The sequence below is a fragment of the Eumetopias jubatus genome, unplaced genomic scaffold (genome assembly GCF_037043125.1).
Source record: "Eumetopias jubatus isolate StellerSeaLion01/CBP00866 unplaced genomic scaffold, mEumJub1_p1.0 scaffold_6, whole genome shotgun sequence".
NCBI classification, from domain to species: Eukaryota; Metazoa; Chordata; class Mammalia; order Carnivora; family Otariidae; genus Eumetopias; species Eumetopias jubatus.
In genome coordinates, this window is record NW_028274812.1 from 77,660,382 (window position 1) to 77,686,945 (window position 26,564).

The following is a 26,564-nucleotide window of genomic DNA, read 5'->3' on the forward strand; positions in this document are numbered from 1 at the left end:
TGAGCTCTAGCCACACTCTAGCCCCTTTTCAGTTTCCTGACACTGGGCTTTTCTAGAAGGTTCCTGGCTACTTCACTTGGTCATGACTTGACTTATCAACTCAAACAGGGTCTGACATGAGTAATAGCTCAATAAATGTGTTTTGAATCAATGTATGTAGGCAAACCCGATCATCTCTCTCTCCTTTGTAATTTATTATTCTGCTTCAATCCTCAGAAGGCTATTCTTCTTGGGGTGCCTGGGTGACACAGTTAAATGTCTGCCTTTGGCTCAGGTCATGATCCCAGGGTCCTGGGATCAAGTTCCACATCAGGCTCCCTGTTCTGCGGGGAGCCTGCTTCTCCCTCTGCCTCTGCCTCTCTCTCTGTCTCTCATGAATAAATAAATAAAATCTTAAAAAAAAAAAACTATTCTTCTTTCCATAGAATACTGTCAGCTTTCTTGTTCTTTTATTTTTTTTAAAAGCGATACTTATTTTAGAGAGAGGGAGAGTGAGCAAGGGGAGGAGGAGAGGGAGAAAGAGGGAGAGAAACAGACTCCCTGCTGACCACGGAGCCCAATACGGGCTTTGATCTCAGGAACCTGAGATCATGACCTGAGCAGAAACCAAGAGTTGGACGTTTGACTGAGCCACCCAAGTGCCCCCCCTTTTTTTAAGTGTAAAATACACATAACAAAAAATTTGCATTTTAACCACTTTTAAGTACACAACTCAGTGGCATTAAGATAAAGTACATTCACACTGTTGTGCAAACATTACCATCACCCATCATCTCATATTGAAACTCCACACCCATTAAACAGTAACTCCCCATTCCTGCCTCTCTCTAGACACTGACAACCATTGTTCTACTTTCTGTCAGCTAAATTTTTTATCTCTTAATTTGAAATAGCTAATTACCTGTATGGTTTTTTTTGTTGTTGTTCTTTTTGGCTGTTTATTTAAACAACAATTGCTACTAACTTTTATAACTTACTAAGTAGCAGACCCTTTTGTAAAAGTTACATATATATATTAATTAATTCAATCTTCACAATTATCCTATAGGGTAGGTAGCTTTGTTATTCCCATTTTTTTTAAAGATTTTATTTATTTATTTGACAGAGAGAGATACAGCGAGAGAGGGAACACAAACAGGGGAGGGGGCGGAGAAGCAGGCTTCCCACGGAGCAGGGAGCCCAATATGGGGCTCAATCCCAGGACCCTGGGATCATGACCTGAGCCAAAGGCAGACACTTAAAGACTGAGCCACCCAGGAGCCTGTTATTCCCATTTTATAGATGATGAAATGGCCACGGAAACTTTAAGTAACTTACAAAAGGTCACACAGCTGGTAAGTAGTGAGGCCAAGATTCATGGCCAGAAAGTCTCCCTTCAGAGTTCATGCTTTCTACCACTATTAAGCTGCCTCTCAGATAGTTATTAGAAACTAATTTTAGTATTGATATCAGGAGAGTGTTTTTTTCTCTAGATGGCAGTACAATCGCTTCATCAGCAAAAAATTTTATTTTTATTTTATGTTATGTTAATCACCATACATTATATCATTAGTTTTTGATGTAGTGTTCCATGATTCATTGTTTGCGTATAACACCCAGTGCTCCATGCAGAACGTGCCCTCTTTAATACCCATCACCAGGCTAACCCATCCCCCCACCCCCCCTCCCCTCTAGAACCCTCAGTTTGTTTTTCAGAGTCCATCGTCTCTCATGGTTCATCTCCCCCTCCGATTTCCCCCCCTTCATTTTTCCCTTCCTACTATCTTCTTTTTTTTTTTTAAACGTATAATGTATTATTTGTTTCAGAGGTACAGGTCTGTGATTCAACAGTCTTTCACAATTCACAGCGCTCACCATAGCACATACCTCCGCAGTGTCTATCACCCAGCCACCCCATCCCTCCCACTCCTCACCACTCCAGCAACCCTCAGTTTGTTTCCGGAGATTAAGAATTCCTCATATCAGTGAGATCATATGATACATGTCTTTCTCTGATTGACTTATTTCGCTCAGCATAATACCCTCTCGTTCCATCCATGTTGTTGCAAATGGCAAGATTTCATTCCTTTAGATGGCTGCATAATATTCCATTGTATATATTTTAGTAGCATCTCATATTAATCAGCCAATGAAATGAGGCTGCTCAGTAATAGCAGACTTAAATAGTGAATTCAAATAAAAACTAACCTAAATTACAAGAGAAATTTTGTGTAGCTATTCAAACTAGATCTTTTGGCCTAGTTAGTGAGAAAAACTTCATTCGCTTCTTTAATAACTAACCTCTCAAAGTCACAAAGCATCCTTAGGAGGATATTAGAAAAGAGTTTTGCCTCATAGAACTAAGAATGGACAAGTTCTTAAGGCCATTCCTAACAACTAGCTGCTGTGAAAATAAAATCTTTGGATTTGATCATACCTAAATCATATACCATCATAAATGAAGCTTATCAAACCTGTAAAGTCTGAAGTGGAGTAACAGGTATTTGCTGCCGTTGCTGCTGGAAATAGGCAAGTTGGCTATAAGGTGTTGACAACTGACAAGCAGGTGGGAAGTCATTCTTTACAACGGGAGTTCTAAAACTAGGAAAGATATGGTTTTAGTTTAAAACATTAAAATTGTAAAAACAAGATTCTGATTCAGTTTGTGTGATTTTAAAAGATGCATATAAACTTAAATGTATTACATCAAACAGAATCCAAGTCAGTTTTCATAATATAGTTAAATTATTCTAGATACACCATCACCAGAAATTTCATTTGGGGGCAATTCTTTCTGAAAGTAATATTTTACTCCTAGACAAGAAATTCTTACTAGTAAAATTAATAAGATGGCATTAAAGTATGGAGTTGGGGTTATTTTATAAGAATTTAGCCAAAGCAAACATTAGCCTATGGCTGGTCATAGAGCTTATGAGAGCTTTTTAATAATTATGTTCTACAATAGCCTGCTAGAAATATCTGAAAGCCAATTACATCAGAGGAGTTTGGCTTTTGAGCTTAAAGCTGTGCTTTGCTTGTCTTATTTACTATCACATCTTCAACACCTAGAATGGTGCTTGGCACAAAGGAATTCTACAAATATTTGTAGACAATAAATAACATAACTTCACAAAAATAACTACATCACGATTCTAGTTAGCAACCATTCTTTAAAATATTCTAACATATAATAAAATGAGGTAATATATAGCAAAACTGTATTAAATTGGTTAAGAGACCAGGTTATAAAACCTCTTTTATAAGGCCAGTTCTAATTAAGATCAGAGTACATTATGAAAATGAAAAGCAAAAGGCATCATGGACTTGTTATTCTCTAAGACATTAAAAATATAGCCACTAGTTGAATGATATGATGTGCCACATTCCTTTATTTCCTTTCTTTGAAATATCATTAATTTGCTTTTGCAATACCCTTATTTCCTGTCAATCAGCCCTGACCATCCAATTTCTTCACCCACCCCTCATTCCCACCCACCCAAGTCTTTTACTTTTGAACACTCCCAGAACTATGTGACCTATACAACCAACCTCTTTCAGATACTACATTCTAATTAACACCTCCTTTGCTATAAAATGTACCTACTTTATCCAGTCTAAGAATGCTAACCTTTAAAATATGTCACTTACAGAAAGATATTCATGTGACAATGTATAATTATCAAGAAGTTTTACGTATTTAGAGTATTTATAGGTTATAGGTACAGATTATAACATAAGAGACTTCCAAAACAATCCTTAAAAATGTATTGTAGTCACCTTCCCCTCCTCTTTTACAGATGAAAGAAGTGATGCTCAGAAAAATAATAGAAGTTTGGAAACTCTTTAAAGTAACAGAGAAGGATTCAACTATAGATCTATTTGGCCCTGAAGCCCATATTATTTCTATTGCGCCAAACTACACAACAAAAGTAATTACCAGCTCATGTAATCATCCAAGGCACTGCTACTGGGTGTTTTACAAATAGATTTTGGATCAGTCCTCTTAGGTGCTGATATTGGTGGTGACTGCTTTGAAACTGAAAAGACAGGCTGCTCAAAAGTGGTTTGTTTCTGCTAAACCAAAATAAAAAAACATCACAACTTAGTTTTTAGTCACCTGTTCAATCGTTTTACAAACATTATAACCTCTAAAAGAAAAAATAAACATATGAAATACACCAGGATACTCAAAATAAGTAAAACATGTATTCCAGACTTCCAATAACTTTTTAGTATAGCCCTCTTACTCTAAATTCCAAATCTATTATATTTTCCTCAAAGGGATTACAAGTGGAGGGAAGGCACACAGTATAGTTTAACAAAACAGGATCTAATATCCTCTGCCAACAGGGCTACTGTAACCATTATTGAACTTTTATAATCTAAATAAGTACTCTGTACTTCTGAAAACTAGTCTTTCTTTAATCAATAAAACCTCACTATATGGGAATGGGTAGCTGAGGTGAAATTAAGGAAATGGTCATGAGAGAGGAAGGAGTTATTAATTTGAAGTAGATGGAAGTGATCCAGAGGCTAATATCTTCAAGGAATGATGGGGAGTCACTAGGATGTTCAGAGATGATAGTAATGAGCAAGGAACAGGATGGTATATCCACAAAGCAGAAGCCTCACAAGGCCAGGGCTCTGCAGAAGAAATTGTCTGGACACAATTACGGGGAGTTTCCTAGCTATAAGGTGAGATGTGAGACAAAAACACTATACTTGAGAGGGCTGCTGGAGAAGCAGGGACCTCAGGAAACCACTTAGTTTCTTTTGCTTCTTTTCCTAAGCGTGTTCTTCAGTGGTTTTTAGTATGTTCACAAAAGTACATGATCATTAGCATTATTTAATTATAGAACATTTTCATCATCCTAAGAAATTCCATATCCACTAGCAGTCACCCTCCATTCCCTGCTCTTCCCAGTCCCTGGCAACTACTAATCTACTTTCTGCCTCTATGGATTTGCTTATTCTGGACATTTCTTATAAATGGGATCACTCAATACAAGGCCTTTTGTGATAGGGTTTCTTTCACTTAGCATGTTTTTAAAGTTCATCCATGTTGTAGCACTTATTACTACTTCATTATTTTTCATTGTTGAATAATAAAATGAAATAATGAATTTAGAGTACCACATTTTGTTTATTCACTCACCAGTCAACGGATATTCGAGGTTATTTCCACATTGGGCAAATATGAATAAGGTTGCTATGAATATTCATGTACAAGTTTTTGTGTGGGTATAGATTTTCAGTTTTCTTGAGTAAACACTTAGAAGTAGAATTGCTAGATCATACGGCAACTCTATCTTTAGCCTTTTGAGAAACTGCCATACAATTTTCCAAGTTTTTGCACCATTTTACATTCTTACCAGTAGTATTTGAGGGTTCTAAATTAACCACTTCCTCACCAACATTTGTTATTGTCTCTTTTTAATTATAGCCATCTTAGTGGGTATGAGGTGGTATCTCATTGTGGTTTTGATTTACATTTCCCTAACGACAAATAAATGGCTCAAGTCCTTTACCATGCTATTGACTTCCAAGTTTCAAAAAGAAAGAAAAGGTGTTGTTTCATATGATCCATGATTTAAATTGTCATGACTTTTTCCATCTAACATTATCTACTTCATTACTTAGATCTTTAATGAAATAAGATAAAGTCTCTTCAATAAATGGGATTGGGAAAACTGGACAGCAACAATTAAAAGAATGAAACAACCACTTTCTTGCACCATATACAAAAATTAATTCAAAATGGATTGAACAGAGGAGGAGCAAGATGGCGGAGGAGTAGGAGACCTAAATTTCGTCTGGTCCCAGGAATTCAGCTACATAGGTATCAAACCATTCTGAACACCTACAAACTCAACAGGAGATCAAAGAAAAGAATAGCAGCAACTCTCTGAACAGAAGAGCGACCACTTTCTGGAAGGTAGGACGTGCAGAGAAGTGAATCTGAGGCGATGTTCGGGGGAGGGAGCCTCCCTCGGCCACTTCTGGCAAGTGATAGAGCAGTGGAGCACAAAATCAAAACTTTGAGAAATCGGCTTCGCTGAGGGACATCGCTCCAGTGGCTAAGCGGGGGGTGGAACCCTCGCTGGGACAGTGTGGTCTCAGGACCCTCGGGGTCACAGAAAGACCGGGGTGCCTGAGTGCGGCAGAGCTCCCAGGTATCGGAGTGGGGAAGCCGACTGCAGAGATGGAGCTGAGGAGCAGGCTCTCAGCTCAGGGTTGCCATAAACCATGATCTGCGGCACAGTCCGGCCACTGTTCCTCCAGCAGGGACCCAACAAGCAGCAGATCCGGGGAGACTCCCCTTCCTCTCCCGGGAAGAGTGGCGTGGGAGCCCACCGCAGGATCTGCTGGGTTTGGAGACTCCACATGGGGTCATGTGCCAGAAATAGAAACGTTCAGTTACAGCCGGGTGAGCATGGAGTGCGGCCGGAGACCAGGGAGATGGGAGTGACTGACTGCTTTTCTCTGGGGGCACACTGAGGAGTGGGGCCCCAAGTTCTCTGCTCCTCCAGGGCGGAGATTGGGAAGCCGCCATTTGCACTCTCGTCCTCCAAAGCTGTAGGAAAGCTTTCAGGGAACAAAAGCTCCCGAGAGCAAACCTGAGCAGATTACTTAGCCTGGACCCAGGCAAGGGCGGTGCAATTACGCCTCTGGCAAAGACAATTGAGAACCACAGCAACAGGCCCCTCCCCCAGAAGATCAGCAAGAAAAGCCAGCCAAGACCAACGTCACCAATCAATGAGAACGGCAGAACTCCAGCGCTAGAGGAATACTGCACATAGAATTCATGGCTTTTTTACCATGATTCTTAGTCTTTCAAAGTTAATTTTTTTAATTTTCTTTTTTTTTCTATTTTTTTGAATTTTTCTTTTTCCTTTTTTCAACCAACATCTTATCAATCCCTTTTTTAAAAATCTTTTCTATTTTTCATTTTTAAAGTCATATTCTGTCATTTCATTGTAGTTAACCTTATTTTTGATATATATATATATATAAAGTTGTTCTTTCTTTAAAATTTTGGTATAGAGTTTCTTCTAACAGACCAAAATATACCTTAATCTCTAGTGTATGGCTTTGTCCTAGTCTCCTGCCCGATCACATTCTTTTTTTTTTTTTTTAATTTTTCTTCTTTCTTTTTTCACCAAATGTCTTATCAATTCCTTTTATAAAATCTTTTATAATTTTCACCTTTACAGTCACATTCCATCCCTTCATCGTATGTACCCTTATTTTTGTAGATATATACGTTTTTCTTTCTTTAAAATTTTGGGAGACAGTTTCTTCTAACAGACCAAAATATCCCCAAAATCTAGTGTGTGGCACTGATCTATTCACCAGCCTGATCATATTTGATCATATTCTTTTTTTTTTCTTTTTATTTTTTCTTTCTTTCCCTTTCTTTCCCCCCGGTTTCAGGTCTCTTCTGATTTGTTTAGTGTATATGTTTCTGGGATCATTGTTACCCTGTTAGCATTTTGTTCTCTCATTCATCTATTCTCCTCTGGACAAAATGACAAGACAGAAAAAATCATCTTAAAAAAAAGAACAAGAGGCAGTACAGACTGTCAGGGAGCTAATCGATAAAGACATTAGTAAGATGTAGGAACTAGAGTTTAGAATGATGATTTTAAAGATACTAGCTGGGCTTGAAAAAAGCATGGATGATATTAGAGAAACCCTTTCTGGAGAAATAAAAGAACTAAAATCTAAGCAAGTCGAAATCAAAAAGACTATTAATGAGGTGCAATCAAAAATGGAGGCTCTAACTGCTAGGATAAATGAGGCAGAAGAGAGAATTAGTGATATAGAAGACCAAATGATGGAATATAAAGAAGCTGAGAAAAGGAGAGATAAACAACTACTGGACCACGAGGGCAGAATTCAAGAGATAAGTGATACCATAAGACAAAAAAACATTAGAATAATTGGGATCCCAGAAGAAGAAGAGAGAGATGGGGGCAGAAGGTATATTGGAGCAAATTATAGCAGAGAACTTCCCTAATTTGGGGAAGGAAACAGGCATCAAAATCCAGGAGGCACAGAGCACTCCCCTCAAAATCAATAAAAATAGGTCAACGCCCCTGTGGGAAACAGAACACCACAACGACCACCGGTGCATGTTCGCTCAGACTCCAAGATCTCTGAGAAAACTCGAGATTGCAGGGTTAAAAATAACCCAAAAGGATCAGAGTGAAATGCCCTTGGGACGGGTGTGGTCAGTTCTAAAGTACACAGCAGAAGATGTTTAGTAGATAGGAAGCCAGGTGTAAACAGCACACTGTGCACTCCCCTCTTTGTTCCCTTGTCCTGTAAATTCTGTTTTAAAGATTCTTACGTGCTTGACTAAACCTGTATACATGGAGAAATGTGACTTACTACGCCCCTGCTGTAAATCATTATAGATCTATATCGCTGTAGAAGGTATTTAAGAGTATGGAAAATAAACCTCAGCACCTCGGGCTGTTAACTCGGGGTCCCCTGTGCCTCGCTATACTGTCGTCTCCTTTTCTCAGTTCCATTGCCACCCCAGGTCCCCGACTCTCAGAGGTCGACACACCCCGACATCTAATGGTAAAACTTATGAGTCTCAGAGACAAAGAGAAAATCCTGAAAGCAGCTCGGGACAAGAGAACTGTAACCTACAATGGTAGAAACATTAGATTGGCAACAGACCTATCCACAGAGATCTGGCAGGAACAGAGAGGACTGGCATGATATATTCAGAGCACTAAATGAGAAAAATATGCAGACAAGAATACTATATCCAGCTAGTCTATCATTGAAAATAGAAGGAGAAATAAAAAGCTTCCAGGACAAACAAAAACTAAAGGAATTTGCAAACACGAAACCAGCCCTACAAGAAATATTGAAAAGGGTCCTCTAAGCAAAGAGACAACCTAAAAGCAACATAGACCAGAAAGGAACACAGACAATATACAGTAACAGTCACCATACAGGCAATACAATAGCACTAAATTCATATCTTTCAATAGTTACCCTGAATGTAAATGGGCTAAATGCCCCAATCAAAAGACACAGGCTATCAGATTGGATAAAAAAACAAGACCCATCGATATGCTGTCTGCAAGAGACTCATTTTAGACCCAAAGACATCCCCAGATTGAAAGTGAGGGGGTGGAAAACCATTTACCATGCTAATGGACACCAAAAGAAAGCTGGGGTGGCAATCCTCATATCAGACAAATTAGATTTTAAAACAAAGACTGTAATAAGAGATGAGGAAGGACACTATATCCTACTTAAAGGGTCTATCCAACAAGAAGATCTAACAATTGTAAATATTTATGCCCCTAACATGGGAGCAGACAATTATATAAGCCAATTAATAACAAAAGCAAAGAAACACATTGACAACAATACAATAATAGTGGGAGACTTTAACACCCAACTCACTGAAATGGACAGATCATCTAAGCAAAAGATCAACAAGGAAATAAAGACTTTAAATGACACACTGGACCAAATGGACTTCACAGATATATTCAGAACATTCCATCCGAAAGCAACAGAATACACATTCTTCTCTAGTGCCCATGGAACATTCTCTAGAAGAGATCACATCCTAGGTCACAAATCAGGTCTCAACCGGTACCAAAAGATTGGGATCATTCCCTGCTTATTTTCAGACCACAGTGCTTTGAAACCAGAACTCAATGAGGAGAGGAAAGTCAGAAAGAACTCAAATACATGGAGGCTAAAGAGCATCCTACTAAAGAATGAATGGGTCAACCAGGAAATTAAAGAAGAATTTAAAAAATGCTTGGAAACAAATGAAAATGAAAACACAACTGTTCAAAATCTTGGGATGCAGCAAAGGCAGTCCTAAGAGGAAAGTATATAGCAATACAAGCCTTTCTCAAGAAACAAGAAAGGTCTCAAATACACAACCTAACCCTATACCTAAAGGAGCTGGAGAAAGAACAGCAAATAAAGCCTCAATCCAGCAAGAGAAGAGAAATAATAAAGATCAGAGCAGAAATCCATGAAATAGAAACCAAAAGAACAGAACAGATCAATGAAATTAGGAGCTGGTTCTCTGATAGAATAAACAAGATTGATAAACCCCTGTCCAGACTTATCAAAAAGAAAAGAGACATGACCCAAATAAATAAAATCATGAATGAAAGAGGAGAGATCACAAGCAACACCAAAGAAATACAAACAATTATAAGAACATATTATGAGCAACTATATGCCAGCAAATTAGATAATCTGGAAGAAGTGGATGCATTCCTAGAGATGTATCAACTACCAAAACTGAACCAGGAAGAAATAGAAAACGTGAACAGACCTGTAACCACTAAGGAAATTGAAGCAGTCATCAAAAATCTCCCAACAAACAAAAGCTCAGGGCCAGATGGCTTCCCAGGGGAATTCTACCAAACACTTAAGAATTAATACCTATTCTTCTGAAACTGTTCCAAAAAATAGAAATGGAAGGAAAACTTCCAAACTTGTTTTATGAGGCCAGCATTACCTTGAACCCAAAACCAAAGACCCCATCAAAAAGAATTAGAGACCAATATCCCTGATGAACACGGATGCAAAAATTCTCACCAAAATACTAGCCAATAGGATCCAACAGTACATTAAAAGGATTATCCACCACAACCAAGTGGGATTTATCCCTGGGCTGCAAGGTTGTTTCAACATCCACAAAACAATCAATGTGATACAATACATTCATAGAAGAAAGAACAAGAACCATACAATCCTCTTAATAGATGCAGAAAAAGCATTTGACAAAGTACAGCATCCTTTCTTGATCAAAACTCTTCAGAGTATAGGGATAGAGGGTACATACCTCAATATCATAAAAGCCATCTAGGAAAAATCCACAGCAAATATCATACTCAATGGGGAAAAACCGAGAGCTTTCCCCCTAAGGTCAGGAACGCGGCAGGGATGTCCACTATCACCACTGCTATTCAACATAGTATTAGAAGTCCTAGCCACAGCAATCAGACAACAAAAAGAAATTAAAGGCATCCGAATCAGCAAAGAAGAAGTCAAACTCTTACTCTTTGCAGATGATATGATACTTTATGTAGAAAACCCAAAAGACTCCACCCCAAAACTGCTAGAACTCATACAGGAATTCAGTAAAGTGGCAGGATATAAAATCAATGCACAGAAATCAGTGGCATTCCTATACACCAACAAGACAGAAGAATGAGAAATTAAGGAGTCAATCCCATTTACAATTGCACCCAAAACCATAAGACACCTAGGAATAAATCTAACCAAAGAGGCAAAGAATCTGTACTCAGAAAACTATAAAATACTCATGAAAGAAATTGAGGAAGACACAAAGAAATGGAAAAACGTTCCACGCTCATGGATTGGCAAGAACAAATATTGTGAAGATGTCAATGCTACCTAGAGCAATCTACACATTTAATGCAATCTCTATCAAAATACCATCAACTTTTTTCAAAAGAAAAAAATTTCTTTTTTCAAAGAAATGGAAGAAATAGTCCTAAAATTTGTATGGAACCAGAAAAGACCCCGAATAGCCAGAGGAATGTTGAAAAAGAAAGCAAAGCTGGCGGCATCACAATTCTGGACTTCAAGCTCTATTACAAAGCTGTAATCATCAAGACAGTATGGTACTGGCACAAAAACTGACACATAGATCACTGGAACAGAATAGAGAACCCAGAAATGGACCCTCAGCTCTATGGTCAACTAATCTTCAACAAAGCAGGAAAGAATGTCCAGTGGAAAAAAGACAGTCTCTTCAACAAATGGTGTTGGGGAAAATTGGACAGCCACATGCAGAAGAATGAAACTGGACCATTTCCTTACACCATACACAAAAATAGACTCAAAGTGGATGAAAGATCTAAATGGGAGACAGGAGTCCATCAAAATCCTAGAGGAGAACGCAGGCAGCAACCTCTTCAACCTCAACCGCAGCAACTTCTTCCTAGAAATATTGCCAAAGGCAAGGGACACAAGGGCAAAAATGAACTACTGGGACTTCATCAAGATAAAAAGCTTTTGCACTGCAAAGGAAACAGTCAACAAAAAAGACAACCGACAGAATGGGAGAAAATATTTGCAAATGACAGATCAGATAAAGGGCTAGTATCCAAAATCTATAAAGAACTTATCAAACCCAACAGCCAAAGAACAAATAATCCAATCAAGAAATAGGCAGAAGACATGAACAGATATTTTTCCCAAGACATCCAAATGGCCAACAGACACATGAAAAAGTGCTCAACATCACTCGGCATGAGGGAAATACAAATCAAAACCTCAAAGAGATACCACCTCACACTAGTCAGAATGGCTAAAATTAAGTCAGGAAATGACAGATGTTGGCGAGGATGCAGAGAAAGGGGAATCCTCCTACACTGTTGGTGGGAATGCAGACTGGTGCAGCCACTCTGGAAAACAGTATGGAGGTTCCTCAAAAAGTTGAAAATAGAGCTACCCTACGACCCAGCAATTGCACTATTGGGTATTTACACCAAAGATACAAATGTAGTGATCCGAAGGGGGATGTGCACCCCAGTGTTTATCGCAGCAATGTCCACAATAGCCAAACTATGGAAAGAGCCCAGATGTCCAACAACAGATGAATGGATAAAGAAGATGTGGTATATATACATATATACCATGGAATATTATGCAACCATAAAAAAAAAATGACATCTTGCCATTTGCAACGATGTGGATGGAACTAGAGGGTATTATGCTAAGCGAAATAAATCAGAGAAAGACATGTATCATATGATCTCACTGATATGAGGAATTCTTAATCTCAGGAAACAAACTGAGGGTTGCTGGAGTGGTGAGGGGTGGGAGGGATGGGGTGGCTGGGTGATAGACATTGGGGAGGGTATGTGTTATGGTGAGTGCTGTGAATTGTTTAAGACTGTTGAATCACAGACCTGTACCTCTGAAACAAATAATACTTTATATGTTAAAAAAAAAAAAGAGAGAGAGAGAAGATAGTAGGAAGGGAAAAATGAAGGGGGAGATGAACCATGAGAGACTATGGACTTTGAGAAACAAACTCAGGGTTCTAGAGGGTAGGGGGTTGGAGGGATGGTTTAGCCTAGTGATAGGTATTAAAAAGGGCACGTATTGAATGGAGCACTGGGTGTTATACGCAAACAATGAATCATGGAACACTGCATCAAAAACCAATGATATAATGTATGGCGATTAACATAATAAAATTTTTTAAAAAATGGATTGAACACTTGTATGTAAGACCTGAAACTACAAACAGGCAGTAAGGTCCCTGATGTCGATCTTGGCAAGCAATTTTTTTGGATCTGAAACCAAAAGCAAAGGCCAAAAAGCAAAAATAAGTAAGTGGGACAATATCGAACTAATAAGCTACTGCACAGCAATGGAAATCATTGACAAAATGAAAGACAACCCTCTGAATGGGAGAAAGTATATGCAAATCATATACCTGATAAGGGGTTAATATCCACGATATATAATGAACCCCTATAACTCAATAGCAAAAGAGCAAACAATCCAACCAGAAAAAGGGCCAAAGATGTAAAAAAACCTATTTTCCAAAGACATGTAGATGGCCATTGGTACATAAAAAGATGTTCAACACTACTAATCATCAGGGAAATACAAATCAGAACCACCTCACTTATCAGACAAGAAATAACAAGCGTTGGCAAGGATGTGGAGAAAAGAGAATTCTTGTGCACTCTTGGTGGGAATGCAAATCAGTGCAGCCACAGATTGAAAACAGTATGGGGGTTCCTCAAAAAATTAACAATAGAACTATCATATGATCCAGCAATTCCAGTTCTAGGTATTTATTCAAAGAAAATGAGAACACTAACTTGAAAAGATACATGCATCCCTACGTTCACTGCAGCATTATTTACTATAGCCATGATATGGGAACAACCTAAGTGTCAATTCAGTGGATGAATGAATTGATAAAGAAAATGTCAAGCACACACACACACACACACACACACACACACACACACACACACACACACAGATTAGCTATAAAAGAAAATGAAATTTTGCCATTTGTGACAACATGGATGGACACTGATGGCATTATGTTAAGTGAAATAAGCCAGACAGAGATGGACAAATACTGCATAGTATCATTTATATGTGAAATCTAAAACAACCTCATAGATTTGAAGAGTAAATTAATGGTTACCAGAGGTGGGGGTGGGTTGGCAGACGAAATGAGTGAAGGGGGTCAAAAGATAAAAGGTATTTCTAACTACAAAATAAACAAGTTATGAAGATATAAAGTATAGCATGGTGACTATAGTTATTAATACTATATGCATACTTGAAAATTGCTAGGAGAGTAAATCTTGTAAGTTCTCACAAGAAAAAAAAAATTTGTGTAGCTGTATGGCCACAGATATTAATTGAGCTTGTGGTGATCACTTCGTAATATAAATATTCAATCATTAGGTTGTATACCTAAAACAAATGTTATATGTCAATTATACCTCAATGAGAGAAAACATAAAAATACTTATTTTTCTTAAAAGTATATCTATAGTCACGTGATGGGTTTATTATTGTTATTTTTAATAAGTTAATAGATATTTTTTAAATGTCTCAGTTCTATTTTCTAATATAGTAAATACAGATAAATATAACCTATATAAATAAAAGCTCTTTAGGGGCCTTGATAATTAAGAGTATAAGAAGGACCCCAAGACCAAAATATGTGCAAACCACTGAGTTAGAATATAACTGAAAAGAAATAGTGAGGAAAGTAAAGCCATGGACTATATAGGTATGGCTCTCTAGTAGCCTACCAGATCATTCCTTCTAAAATGACCTCTGGCCCCTGGGAATGATCATTCAACCTGTTATAAATTCATATACATTGTCTAGTCTATATTATCCTATTTTATCCATGGGGATGTCAATAGGAAATTGTCAAATGCTTTGGTACAGCATTGCACTAGTTCAGGAATCAGCATATTGTGTTCTGTAAAGGTTTAAGAAAGTAATCATTTGAGGCTTTTTAAGACAGATGGCTTCTATTTCAACTATTCAATTCTGCTTTTACAGTTCAAAAGCAGCCATAGACAGTAATGAATGGGCATGGCTGTGTTCCAATAAAATATTTTTTACAGACAGGCTGGGAACTAGATTTGACCCATAGGCTGTAGTTTGCTGACCCCTTGCACCAGTTTACCAGAAATCTAGAAACACCACTGAAAATAAAAGACTTCAGCTTAACATACACTTATACTGAATCTGTGACTATTAGTAATCATTGTTTTGTGAATAATAATAAAAAAAAACTTTAAACTATTCCACTAACTATGGTACATAAGGATTAAATTAAAGAAGAAAACATTTAACATGATAATCCACATTACAAACAATGGCAATGCTACACTTGAGAGGAAAAGAAACTTACCTCTGTATCAACTTTCCGGGCTATCTCTGGAATCTGCCACTGATTTGAAGATGCAGCAGGATTCTGGTTTACACATTCTGGCTTTCTCATAGACTGCCACTGTTTCTGGTCACTCTCTGGAACCTTTGGTTCTTGATGTTCCTTAGTTTCTGAAATTGCATTTGTGGTTATTAACAATAAAAGGAAAGAATATTTGATAATAACAAGATTAAATCTGAACTACCGAACATATTACAAACTGTATTAGCACTTTGCTCTTAAAAAACAGGACAAAACAAAGTGAAAAAAGGAAACTAAAAACTTTAAGCCGGGGCTGACAATTTGCTTTGAAATGCATTTTTTTTTAAAGATTTTATTTATTTATTTGAGAGAGAGAATGAGAGATAGAGGGCACGAGAGGGAAGAGGGTCAGAGGGAGAAGCAGACTCCCCGCAGAGCAGGGAGCTCGACATGGGACTCGATCCCGGGACTCCAGGATCATGACCTGAGCCGAAGGCAATCGCTTAACCAACTGAGCCACCCAGGCGCCCGACAACTGCTTTTAGCAAATCCATTTTACTGAGGCGCCACACAGCCATCTTCCTAAATTGCTACCTAGAGCTTTATCAGAAGCCATTCTGAATTTAAATACTTCTGGTCTTCACCAGAAAACACCAAACAAATAAGTAAAAATTTAAAAATACATACACCTCATAAGGTCTTGCTAATAAAGAGAAGCTAATCCACTACTTTTCATAGACCTCTAGTTTTTTAACAAAAATTTTACCTTAAACTAGGCTGTACTTATTTTCTTAATGGTCTCTTAACAAAAGAGCCTCAACAATACATTTACTATCCTATGATTATCAATATTCATTCCTACCATGCTAACAAATGCAAAAATCCTAAACAAATATTTGCAACTGAGATACAAAAGGGATAATGAATTATGACCAAGTTGTTTATTCCTAAATACAAAGTTTGCTTAACATTTAAAATCAATTTAATTTGCCATAACAGAACAGAGAAGAAAAATATATGATCAACTCAAATGCAGAAAAAGCATGTGATAAAATTCAACACTCAGTCACACACAAAAAACTAACAGTACTCTAAGTATAAAGCAAAATTCATTGTTTTGATATTTGATAAACAGTAGCCACAAAAAGCTACAGCAATTATCATAAAAGGGTAAAATATTGAAAGCTTCCCTCTACAATAGGGAATGAGTTAAGATCGCCACCTATCATCCTTTCTATTCATCATTATGGTGTTAAGTGCAATACAGCAAAAAAAAAAAAAAAAAAAAAGGTTAAAAGAATTAGAAGAAAAAGATTTTATATTATTTTCAAACAGCATGAAAGAATCCATAGAAAAATATTAGAATTATTCTGTAAATTTAGCAAACATCACTCTATTTAAGATCAATAACTAAAACCAGTTATATTTTTATATACCAACAACAAGAAGATAAAAAAAAATTTAAAAATAAAGATCCTATTCATCACAGCATCAAAAATATGTCAGATATCTAGGAATAACTCTAGCAAAAGATAAGAAAAGTCTCAACACAGAAAATGATTCTCAATAACATTTTAAATACTACTTAAATGAATGAATGGATATTCCAGGTTAGTGGAGGAGAAAACTTATCTGTTAAGATGTCAACCCGTCCCGTTACGATCTCAGTCAAAATCCCATTTTTTACAAAATAGATTCTAACATTTATACAGAAACCCAAAAGGCCTAAATAGCTGATATAGCCTCAAAGATGAATGAAGTTGGAAGATTTTAAAACTGACAGATATACTTATAGCAGTAATTAAGAACCGTGGCACAAAGACAGATAAAAAGAACTATGAAACAAAGAAGAATCCAAAACCAGACATCACACACAGGATCACCTAATTTATAATTTTCTGAGGGAAAAGAGGGTCTTTTCAATAAATGATGCTGGACCGACTGGATATCTACATGGGGAAAAAAAACAACAGACTCTTGATACTTCATCTTACATATACATAAATATTAAATTCAGATAGAATATAAATCTAAATGTGAAAGGCAAAATGATAAATCATTTAAAATATATGGAAATATCATTACGATCTTAGAGTAGGAAGAGATTTGTTTAAAGACAGGAAACACTCACCACATAGGAAAAGACTGATAAATTAAAATGCACAATAAGAATTCTTTTCCTAAAAAGTCTTCACTACATAATGGGGAAAGTTACTTTAACACATCTATCCAACAAAGGATATGTATCTAGATGATATAAATATCTCCTAGGAATCAATGAGAAAAAAAAGAAAACCCCAATAGAAAAATTGGTCAGAGATTCAAACAAGAACTTCACAAGAGGATATCCAAATGGCCAACAAACACAGAAAAAGATGTTCAACATCATAAGCTATCAGAGAAGCACAAATTAAAACCACAATGAGCTATCACTTAGCAGCAACCAAATGTCTAAAATTAAAAACCAACAAAAAAACAATTGGGACTAATAAGGAGCGAGAGCAAACTACTGCTGGTCAAAAGTACAACCATTCTAGAAAACTGTTTGGCACTATCCGCCGCAGTTGAACATATGTACATCCTGTGATCCTACAACCCCACTCTTTGAATACACTCAGAAGAAATGTGTATGACTGAAATGCTATTTCTTTCTTTTTTTTTTTTTTAAGATTTTATTTATTTGAGAGAGAGCGAGCACAAGCAGGGGGAGCGGCAGGCAGAGGGAGAAGCAGGCTCCCCGCTGAGCAAGGAGCTGACATGCGACTTGATCCCAGGACCCCGGGATCATGACCTAAGCCAAAGGCAAACACTTAACCGACTGAGACAGCCAGGTGCCCCTGAAATGCTATTTCACTGGGCTATATATACACTCTTACGATCTGGGCAGTTTTGTGACTGGTAGTTTTACTATATAATGAAGTATTACTGGCACTGTGTAGGTAGGTACTCAACAAGCTTTTATTGAAAAACATTAAATTAGGTGTCAGATTAGTACTATTAACAAGCACATTTGGTAAAAATGATTTTTCAATGCCAGTTTATAACAGATGCCATGAAAATTTCCTCTAAATACTAGAAATAGATATCTATTCTGAGTCAAAATAATGGCAAAAGAAGACTATTCTAGGACAATTAACAGTCCCGGTTTGTTAGGGACTGAGGGTTAAGATGATTTATGGAACTTCCAGGGCTAACACCAGGAAAGTTTCAGTTTGGAAACCAGAGTCTTGGCAAGCCTAGTTTTTCCCAGTTTTCCTCCTCAGTCCAATTAACAAAAAAAAATACAGTAATCTGTCAACCTTTGGGCAAGAATCATCCAATTCTTGATCTTGCTCAAAAATCGTTATTGGTACTCTGATGTCTACAAAAAAATTTTAAACCTGGTGTTTAGTCTACCTAGTCTTATCTCCCACTTTTACATGACCTGTTAATAGTTTTTCATGTAACTAGACTGTCTTTGGTTCCAAAATGTTTTATTCTTTTGCTTTTGCTATTCCCTCCATCTGAAATACTCTATCACTGCTATTTCTTCCTATTTAAACCCAAACACTTCTTCATGTTCCTTTTCCTCCACAAAACATTTTCTTATTTATCCTAAACCAATTGGTTCTTCAGGTTTCTCCCTCCTCTGAATTCTCATAGCATTTTATTTATGTGGTTTTCATAACACTCTCTAAAATCTATACAGCATTATATTTATCAGTCTCTCCCCCATGCTGGATGGCAATCTCCTTTGGGCCCTGTCTCATTCATTTATATGCCCTTAGAAAATTTATCATGGTACTCATATGGTGGAAAATCAAATGTTTGATAAAAGAGAAAAGAGAGAACTTTCCTATAGGCAGTACAGCTTCTGTGTTTTTTCCAGAAAGTATTTGGTCAAGCCAACTGAGAAACCTAACTCAGTCCCATTGTACTTTCCCTCCACTCTTCTTTCTAGGCACCTTTTAGGCAAATAAACTTCTGTTGCTACAGAATTCAATATTTTTTCATACATTCTATTTAATTCAACTGGCACACAAGATAAAGGGATATAGATACAGTCTTACATTGTAATTCTTAGATGGCTAGTCAACTTTCACAAGCAACAAAGTGGTGTTCTTTCTTTTTTTAAGATTTTATTTATTTATTTATCTGAGAGAGAGAGAGAGAGAGAGAGAGAGAGCATGCACAAGCAGGGGGAGGGAGAAGCAGGCTCCCTGCAGAGCAGGGAGCCCATGCAGGACTCAATCCCAGGACTCTGGGATCATGACCTGACCCGAAGGCAGGCGCTTAACCAACTGAGCCACCCAGGTGTCCCTAAAGTGGTATTCTTAATTAAGAAAGCTTATTTTGTTTCTCTTACCTTCTAATTTTGTTAGAAGACCTGGTTCCGTTTTATTCTTCAGGGTTAGTGAATCAGTAATAAGTTCAGAACTCTTCTCATCTGACATCAGAGGTTCCTTGGAATGGATATTTTGAATAGACTACATAAAAAGAACAAGATATCAAAAAAATAAAGTCTCAGAAACAACAACAGCACTAATGTGTCTTAGTGTTCGAAATACTGAGTCTCATTTATGTGAAAAGATTGCTAACTAAATTATCTACTATCATCAGATGTAGACTCACAAACTGAGAACAGATTAATTTCTTGAATTACTGACTAGAGCATCGGGAATGTCCATAACCATATATTTGGGCAATGTGCTTTCAATGGACATAATCAACTGCTAAAATATATTCAATTAAAAAGAGAGATTGCAATTTTGAATCCAACATAAGACATGTCTCATTATTTTGTTACTGTGATTGTATTTTATCCCAAAAATAACATTAATGAAAATTAAGATTTGTTTAAGTCTGAAACAGTAATTATTCTAAATCCAAAAAGTAAACTTTTGATATAATTATGCTCTATACTCTAAGATAGCTGTGATTAGTTAAAATAAGCATAGACCATGGAAGAGAGGAATCACAAAAAATACAAATTGAAAAGATCCACATTGTGAGGTCAGTGGTTGAACTCAAGTACAATAAGAATAGTATAACCCCTAAAAATCAGTGCATCAGAGACTAATAAAATTTTATCTTTTGAATTTACAAAGACACATCACATTTACCCTCATTGCTGTATAAGATACCTTGTCAGATCCTATGATTAAACACACCAAGAAACAAAAGTTGGGGGGAATGGCTCCCTAACCTATTCCCAAATCCAGGCCAACTAATCTGCTTAAACATATGCATAATAATTGTTACTTCAAAGTTATCCCAAGAGATCATCGATCATTTTGCTACCACCTCAATTTTGGAGGAACAGTTTAGGACTTCTGTATCACTTTCCATTAGTAGTCCTATATCTCTCAGGACTGCAGGAACACCATTGGAACCCTTCCCCAGGAAAAACTTCATGGATCCTGGATCAGGAATCCTTGCTCCATTAAAGATTTAAAAATTAAAATACCTTTAAATGTCTCAATTCACTGGACTCATTTCCAGTTGATTTAGATGCAGGCACAATCATATCTCGGCGTTCTGATCCAGAGGTCTGTCTATTACCCACAAAACAAAATAGTTTTAATGCTTAACTTGAAATTAATCTTTTCAGTGTGTTTTTTTTTTCCATTTTAAAGTTGACTTTTTAGCAATATGTACACTTAATTAGAAAGATCTCTTGAAAAAAAATTTTTTTTAAAAAAATTGCATGATTATAGTACAAATATAACTAAATTAGGAGCTGGGCAATGACAAAAGGAATAGAGGTAAGTAGTACTTCATTATGTATTAAGTAAGAGTTGCAGCTAAGTATGACTGTAGTAAAGGAGAATGGGACAGCAGTATGTAGGTGAAACTACACTTCAGATTGTAAACAGCTTAAGAACTAGAGTATAAGCCTTCCCACGGGCCTCCACACTGGTTAGCATATAGTCTAACATAACAAGCACCGAGAAAATGGCTGGTTTGTTTTTGTTCTTATTTTTTTATAGTGGGAGAAAGTCTCCTTTATTCTTCAGCTAGGTATTTGAAATGGAGAAGACAAAAGTCATCTCATAAGAAAATGCTCTCTTAATATCTATCTTTAGTCAAGCCCTAAGCATGACAGGATTTTAATTAAAGAGGATGTCAATTGGGGCGCCTGGGTGGCTCAGTTGGTTAAAGAGGATGTCAACTAAGAACAAGCAGTTGTACTTCTGAAGTTTATTTGCAAAATGATTCTCTGGAATCCAAGGAGCCTTTTCTAATAGAAATAAGAAATCAAGAATGATTAGAGTTAAGAACAGACCAGAAAAATTTCCTTAGCTAAGCTGCCATACTAGATTCCCACTTCTTTTAAGGGGATAAACACTCAACTTGAAGGAAGAAGAACACACTGGATGTGATGAACAATATTTTATCTCTAAGTGCCCTTCTCCACCTCTTGATACCCTGGGCTCTGAAGCAAATGAGTGAATTCATCCTCTTTCCCATTGATAGCAGCTCTTTTCCTTGAACCTGCTAGCAAAGAAATTGTTCCTGCCCCTGCTATGAAGACATTCATACACATGAAGAAGAGATTATTACCAGAGAGGCTATCCATAAGCAAGAAATGTCCAAATAGGAGTTTTTACCCCAGGAACATCTGCATAAACTTTTAAGCTTAATATTGACCTAATATTTTTTCTGCTGTGTTTCCTAATTTGTTAATCATTCAATTTCTTTTTTTAAGATTTTATTTTTAAGTAATCTCTACACCCAACATGGGGCTCATACTCACAACCCTAAAATCAAGAGTCACATGCTCCACCGACTGAGCCAGCCAGGCACTCCCATTCCTTTAATTTTTAATGAGTGAAAAAGTAAAGTCATTCCTCTCTTCCTAATAGCATTTAGACTCGGTAACCTTTAATACTAAATAAAAATTTAATGATAATTACTATTAGGCAATAAAAGACTTTGTGACCACTCTGTCATCAATCTTTAAGTACTGAAAACAAAAAATTAAAATTCAAACATACCTTTTTGTAAAACTTGGTACAACTGAACCATCTGTCTTCCCATAATCCGGGCTACTTAGAAGATTAACTGGGACTCTTCCAAATGGGCATGACTAAAAATGTTTTGAAAGATTAAGTAACCAACTAGGAAATAAACATATACCTCACTGCTATCACTTTAATCAAGGTAGATTAAAAATAACTTACTCGTTTAGCTTTGTTCGTTTGTTTCAAGGGATTTCGATGACCTATCTCTGCATCTTGAGGGGGCATGTTCTCTCTATAAAGAAAAGACCCCAATTTTTAAAAGAATAATATTAACATATGTATTTCTATTAATTGCTAATGTTATTACCATAACATTAAAATACACATGCAGGTTTATAAATAATGTAAATATATGATGAACATTTAAAAAACAGATTTAGTTTCCTTACCCATACAAAAACCTGGCTTTCGTAGTTTGTCCTCTGGAATCACAACTGATGTTCCTATTCTGTAAGTGTCCAAGTGAACTGGGGAATGATTCTTGAACAGTCAATACTGTAGATGTTGTAAAAATTTTTAAATTGTAGTCAAACTCATAAAGATATAAGGAATACACAAAAAAAGTAATCTCACAAATAAGAATATTTAAAAAGATAATTTATGGTAAACATTTGTCCTCAAATAAGATATACAGACATGAAGGTGTTATGAAGATAATCTTCTAACTATACTTTGCAACTGACTCATGACATACCTATTTCCCCAGAATAAAGGCACAGTCCCTATTTCTAAAAATAAATTCATTCTCTTGCTTAGACTGAATTGTTTTTAATGTGTTACTAATGAGTTTGACTAGGGGGGAAAAAATTCCAAAAGGGTTAATAAATATTTTGTTACTTCTAAAAGTCCTACCTCCTTTACATCTAAAATTTAATCTTAGATTTTGATCATTCTACAAAGATGGTATTTTTCTTTAAAATATTATCCTGGGGACACCTGGGTGGCTCAGTTGGTGAATCGTCTGCCTTCAGCTCAGGTCATGATCCTGGGGTTCTGGGATGGAGCCCTGCATTAGGCTCCCTGCTCCCCAGGGAATCTGCTTCTCCCTCTCCCTCTGCTCCCCCCTTCCCTCCACACCTCACTTGTGCACATGCTTTCTCTCAAATAAATAAAATCTTTAAATAAATAAAATACTACCCTGTATTCTTTTTTACAGACAATCTACCACAGGAAAGTAGTAGCACACATTAATACATTTACCTAATAAACTCTTCTTTTCCTCCTCTGAAAGCAGCTGCTTCTTTTGAAGGTTTAAATTCCGAATGGCAATTTCCAGCATTTCCAATGGTACTGCTCCACATTCTACAGCTTTATGAAGAAGTTGTTTACTTTTTTTGAAATTACCTAACAAAGTAAAAAATAAATGTCATTTTAATGCAGTAATCTTCATTCCCCAGATACTTATTCATCAGGACCTAGGGAAAAATTTTTTTAAAATTTTTATTGTTATGTTAATCACCATACATTACATCATTAGTTCTTGATGTAGTGTTCCATGATTCATTGTTTGTGCATAACACCCAGTGCTCCACGCAGAATGTGCCCTCTTTAATACCCATCACCAGGCTAACCCATCCCCCCACCCCCCTCCCCCTAGGGAAAAATTTAAAAGACTTAGGCAAAAATATTTATTCCAAGATTCATGTACCTTATTTCATAAGCAAATAAAAGCAATTTCTCTTTTGGTAATAATTCCTGTCAAATAGTTTACCTATGTAATATGTAATTAACATAATTATGCATTAGCTTTATCACCATTGTCCATTTTCAAAAATGAAAGAAATATAACAAAGCAGTATAAAGTGGGGGTAGCAAAAACCAAATAAAACAGAAACTTAAGGAACTCAGTAAAAGGGAAAACTAAGCCCTAGATGTTATTATAGTCCCAAGAACACCAACCTATTACAATGCAGTATAATAATTATCATTCATGACAACATTTAGTTATTAAGGTCAACATCTTTTGCTAAAGGGAATCCTCTATCAAAAGGACTCATATTTTAAAAAGTAATAACAAAGATTAGTCTTTAGCTACCAGACTTAGATATACTATCCCAAAAATGCAAAATACTTGAGACTACAAAAATTATCTGACTACAAACAAATCATCACATTTCCTTTCAACTGCAAACTTAATATATTTTGTCTAGAATTTGATTTCTAAATATCAAATGTATACATCATGGATCGTAGGGAATGTGTTATCAGCATTTATGGGAGCCACTCAGCTATGCTACACACTTGGCACTTCAGATTTAAAAATGATTAAGAGATGGTCTCTAGTTTCTGACAGTTTACAAATTTAAGAATATAAATATATCTGATAGTGGCTAAGTAAACATTTATTCAGAGTACTGGTATTTCAGGATTTGAGCATTTTAGGGCAGCAAAGGAAGAAAGGCAGGCTTAGATAAGAACTAGTATTAGGGAGCTTAATAAGGTCATAGATCCCCTTGAGAGTCTGATAAAAACTATGCAATGTCTTCCAACACTACAAAAATATACATACACACCAAACTACACATAGGATTTCAGAGATGTGTTTATTTCCTGAGAGCCTATTCATAACTTTGTTTAAAATAATCACAATTTTGACCTTGAGGCCAATACTACATTGCAGTGATAAAGTTTATTTCTTTTTTACAGATAACAAAATTTGAGATTTTTTTTTTTTAAAGATTTTATTTATTAATTTGACAGAGAGAGACACAGCGAGAGAGGGAACACAAGCAGGGGGAGTGGGACAGGGAGAAGCAGACTTCCCGCTGAGCAGGGAGCCTGATGTGGGGCTCGATCCCAGGACTCTGGGATCATGACCTGAGCCGAAGGCAGATGCTTAATGACTGAGCCACCCAGGCACCCCGAAAATTTGAGATTTTCAATATTTATATGTTCTAAAGATACAAAAATTTATGTTACTGTTGATAGGCCATAATACTTCAACAAATGTTTTAAGTAAAATGAAGAAAGAGAGGGTATTAAAGGTCTGGCCAAACTTACTCTAATAAACAAGGAGTAATCAATTTTCCTAGGCAAAAAAGGAACGATTTTTTTTTTTAAAGTCACCTGACAGTACACAGGATAGATTAGAGATGATTCAGATAACTAGGACACAGAAATATTATAAATAAGTAAAAGTGGGGCGGCTCAGTCGTTAAGCGTCTGCCTTCAGCTCAGGTCATGGTCCTAGGGTCTTGGGATCGAGCCCCACATCGGGCTCCCTGCTCAGCGGGAAGCCTGCTTCTCCCTCTCCCACTCCCCCTGCTTGTGTTCCCTTTCTCGCTGTCTCTCTATCTGTCAAATAAATAAAAATCAAATGTTTTAAAAAAATATAAATAAATAAGTAAGTAAGTAAGTAAGTAAGTAAAAGTTCAGGGTTTTCAAACCATTTCCTGAGTTTTTACAATGCTTTTCTCCAACCTCAATCCTGGGAAATACACTCCAATGACTGAGCCCTGCTTATGGGCACGATGATGGGGATTCTGGCTGAGCCAAACCAATTAGTGATATGTGTATCACTGGTAGTAAATGGGATCAGGGTTGGCGCAGAGGGAAAATTAGGAATGTGGCTAGAGGGCAGACTGAGCATGGATCCCAAAGTCCCAGAAAATGAGAAAAAGACTAAAGAATAGGTAGGCTAAAAATGTCTGAGAGTTTGCCATGGTTCTATCCAAAAGTCCAAAAAGTCCAGACTAAGCAAGAATCAAATGAACAAGAAATAAAAGCTTCTACAGCAGTTTTCTTTTTAATTAAAAAGCGGAAGTACCAATTAATGCTATATTTTGATATCTATTTTATAGTATGAAACCACAGCATAAGGAAAATTTATCTAAGTGCTAACTTATTTGATATCCTTCTATTGCTCAAATATGCAGTAAAAAAGCCACTTTCCTTTAGACATTTCCTGAATCTAATTAATAGCACAAATACGATGTTCATGCTTATTTCCCTGGATTATGCCTTACAAGTAGAAAAGCTAGTATAACAAATATTCTCTGCATTTACACTCTGGTGGCATTCTTCTCCCATATTCTCATCTGATCAACTTCCATGCCTTTCGCCTCAAATTTCTACTTCATATGTATGATTTAACATTACAGTCTGAGTAACAGCAGGAAGTTATCTATTACTTAAAATTTGAA

At 36.6% G+C, this 26,564-nt stretch overlaps 1 protein-coding gene across 3 annotated transcripts in view; it reads right to left on the reverse strand.

Annotated features, from left to right (window-relative positions):
- Positions 1 to 26,564, reverse strand: part of TTK (TTK protein kinase) — a 50,428-nt gene that overhangs the window by 17,619 nt on the left and 6,245 nt on the right. For 2 of the 3 annotated variants that reach the window (XM_028108080.2, XM_028108079.2), the window contains exons 5-13: positions 23,623 to 23,766; positions 22,812 to 22,917; positions 22,582 to 22,654; positions 22,396 to 22,487; positions 20,865 to 20,952; positions 19,764 to 19,884; positions 15,419 to 15,567; positions 3,917 to 4,053; positions 2,454 to 2,580 (exon numbers count right to left, since the gene is read on the reverse strand). In XM_028108080.2, the coding sequence (XP_027963881.2) occupies positions 2,454 to 2,580; positions 3,917 to 4,053; positions 15,419 to 15,567; positions 19,764 to 19,884; positions 20,865 to 20,952; positions 22,396 to 22,487; positions 22,582 to 22,654; positions 22,812 to 22,917; positions 23,623 to 23,766 (1,037 nt within the window). The remainder of the gene's footprint in view (positions 1 to 2,453; positions 2,581 to 3,916; positions 4,054 to 15,418; positions 15,568 to 19,763; positions 19,885 to 20,864; positions 20,953 to 22,395; positions 22,488 to 22,581; positions 22,655 to 22,811; positions 22,918 to 23,622; positions 23,767 to 26,564) is intronic. The other variant, XM_088024313.1, reaches the window with a different exon arrangement.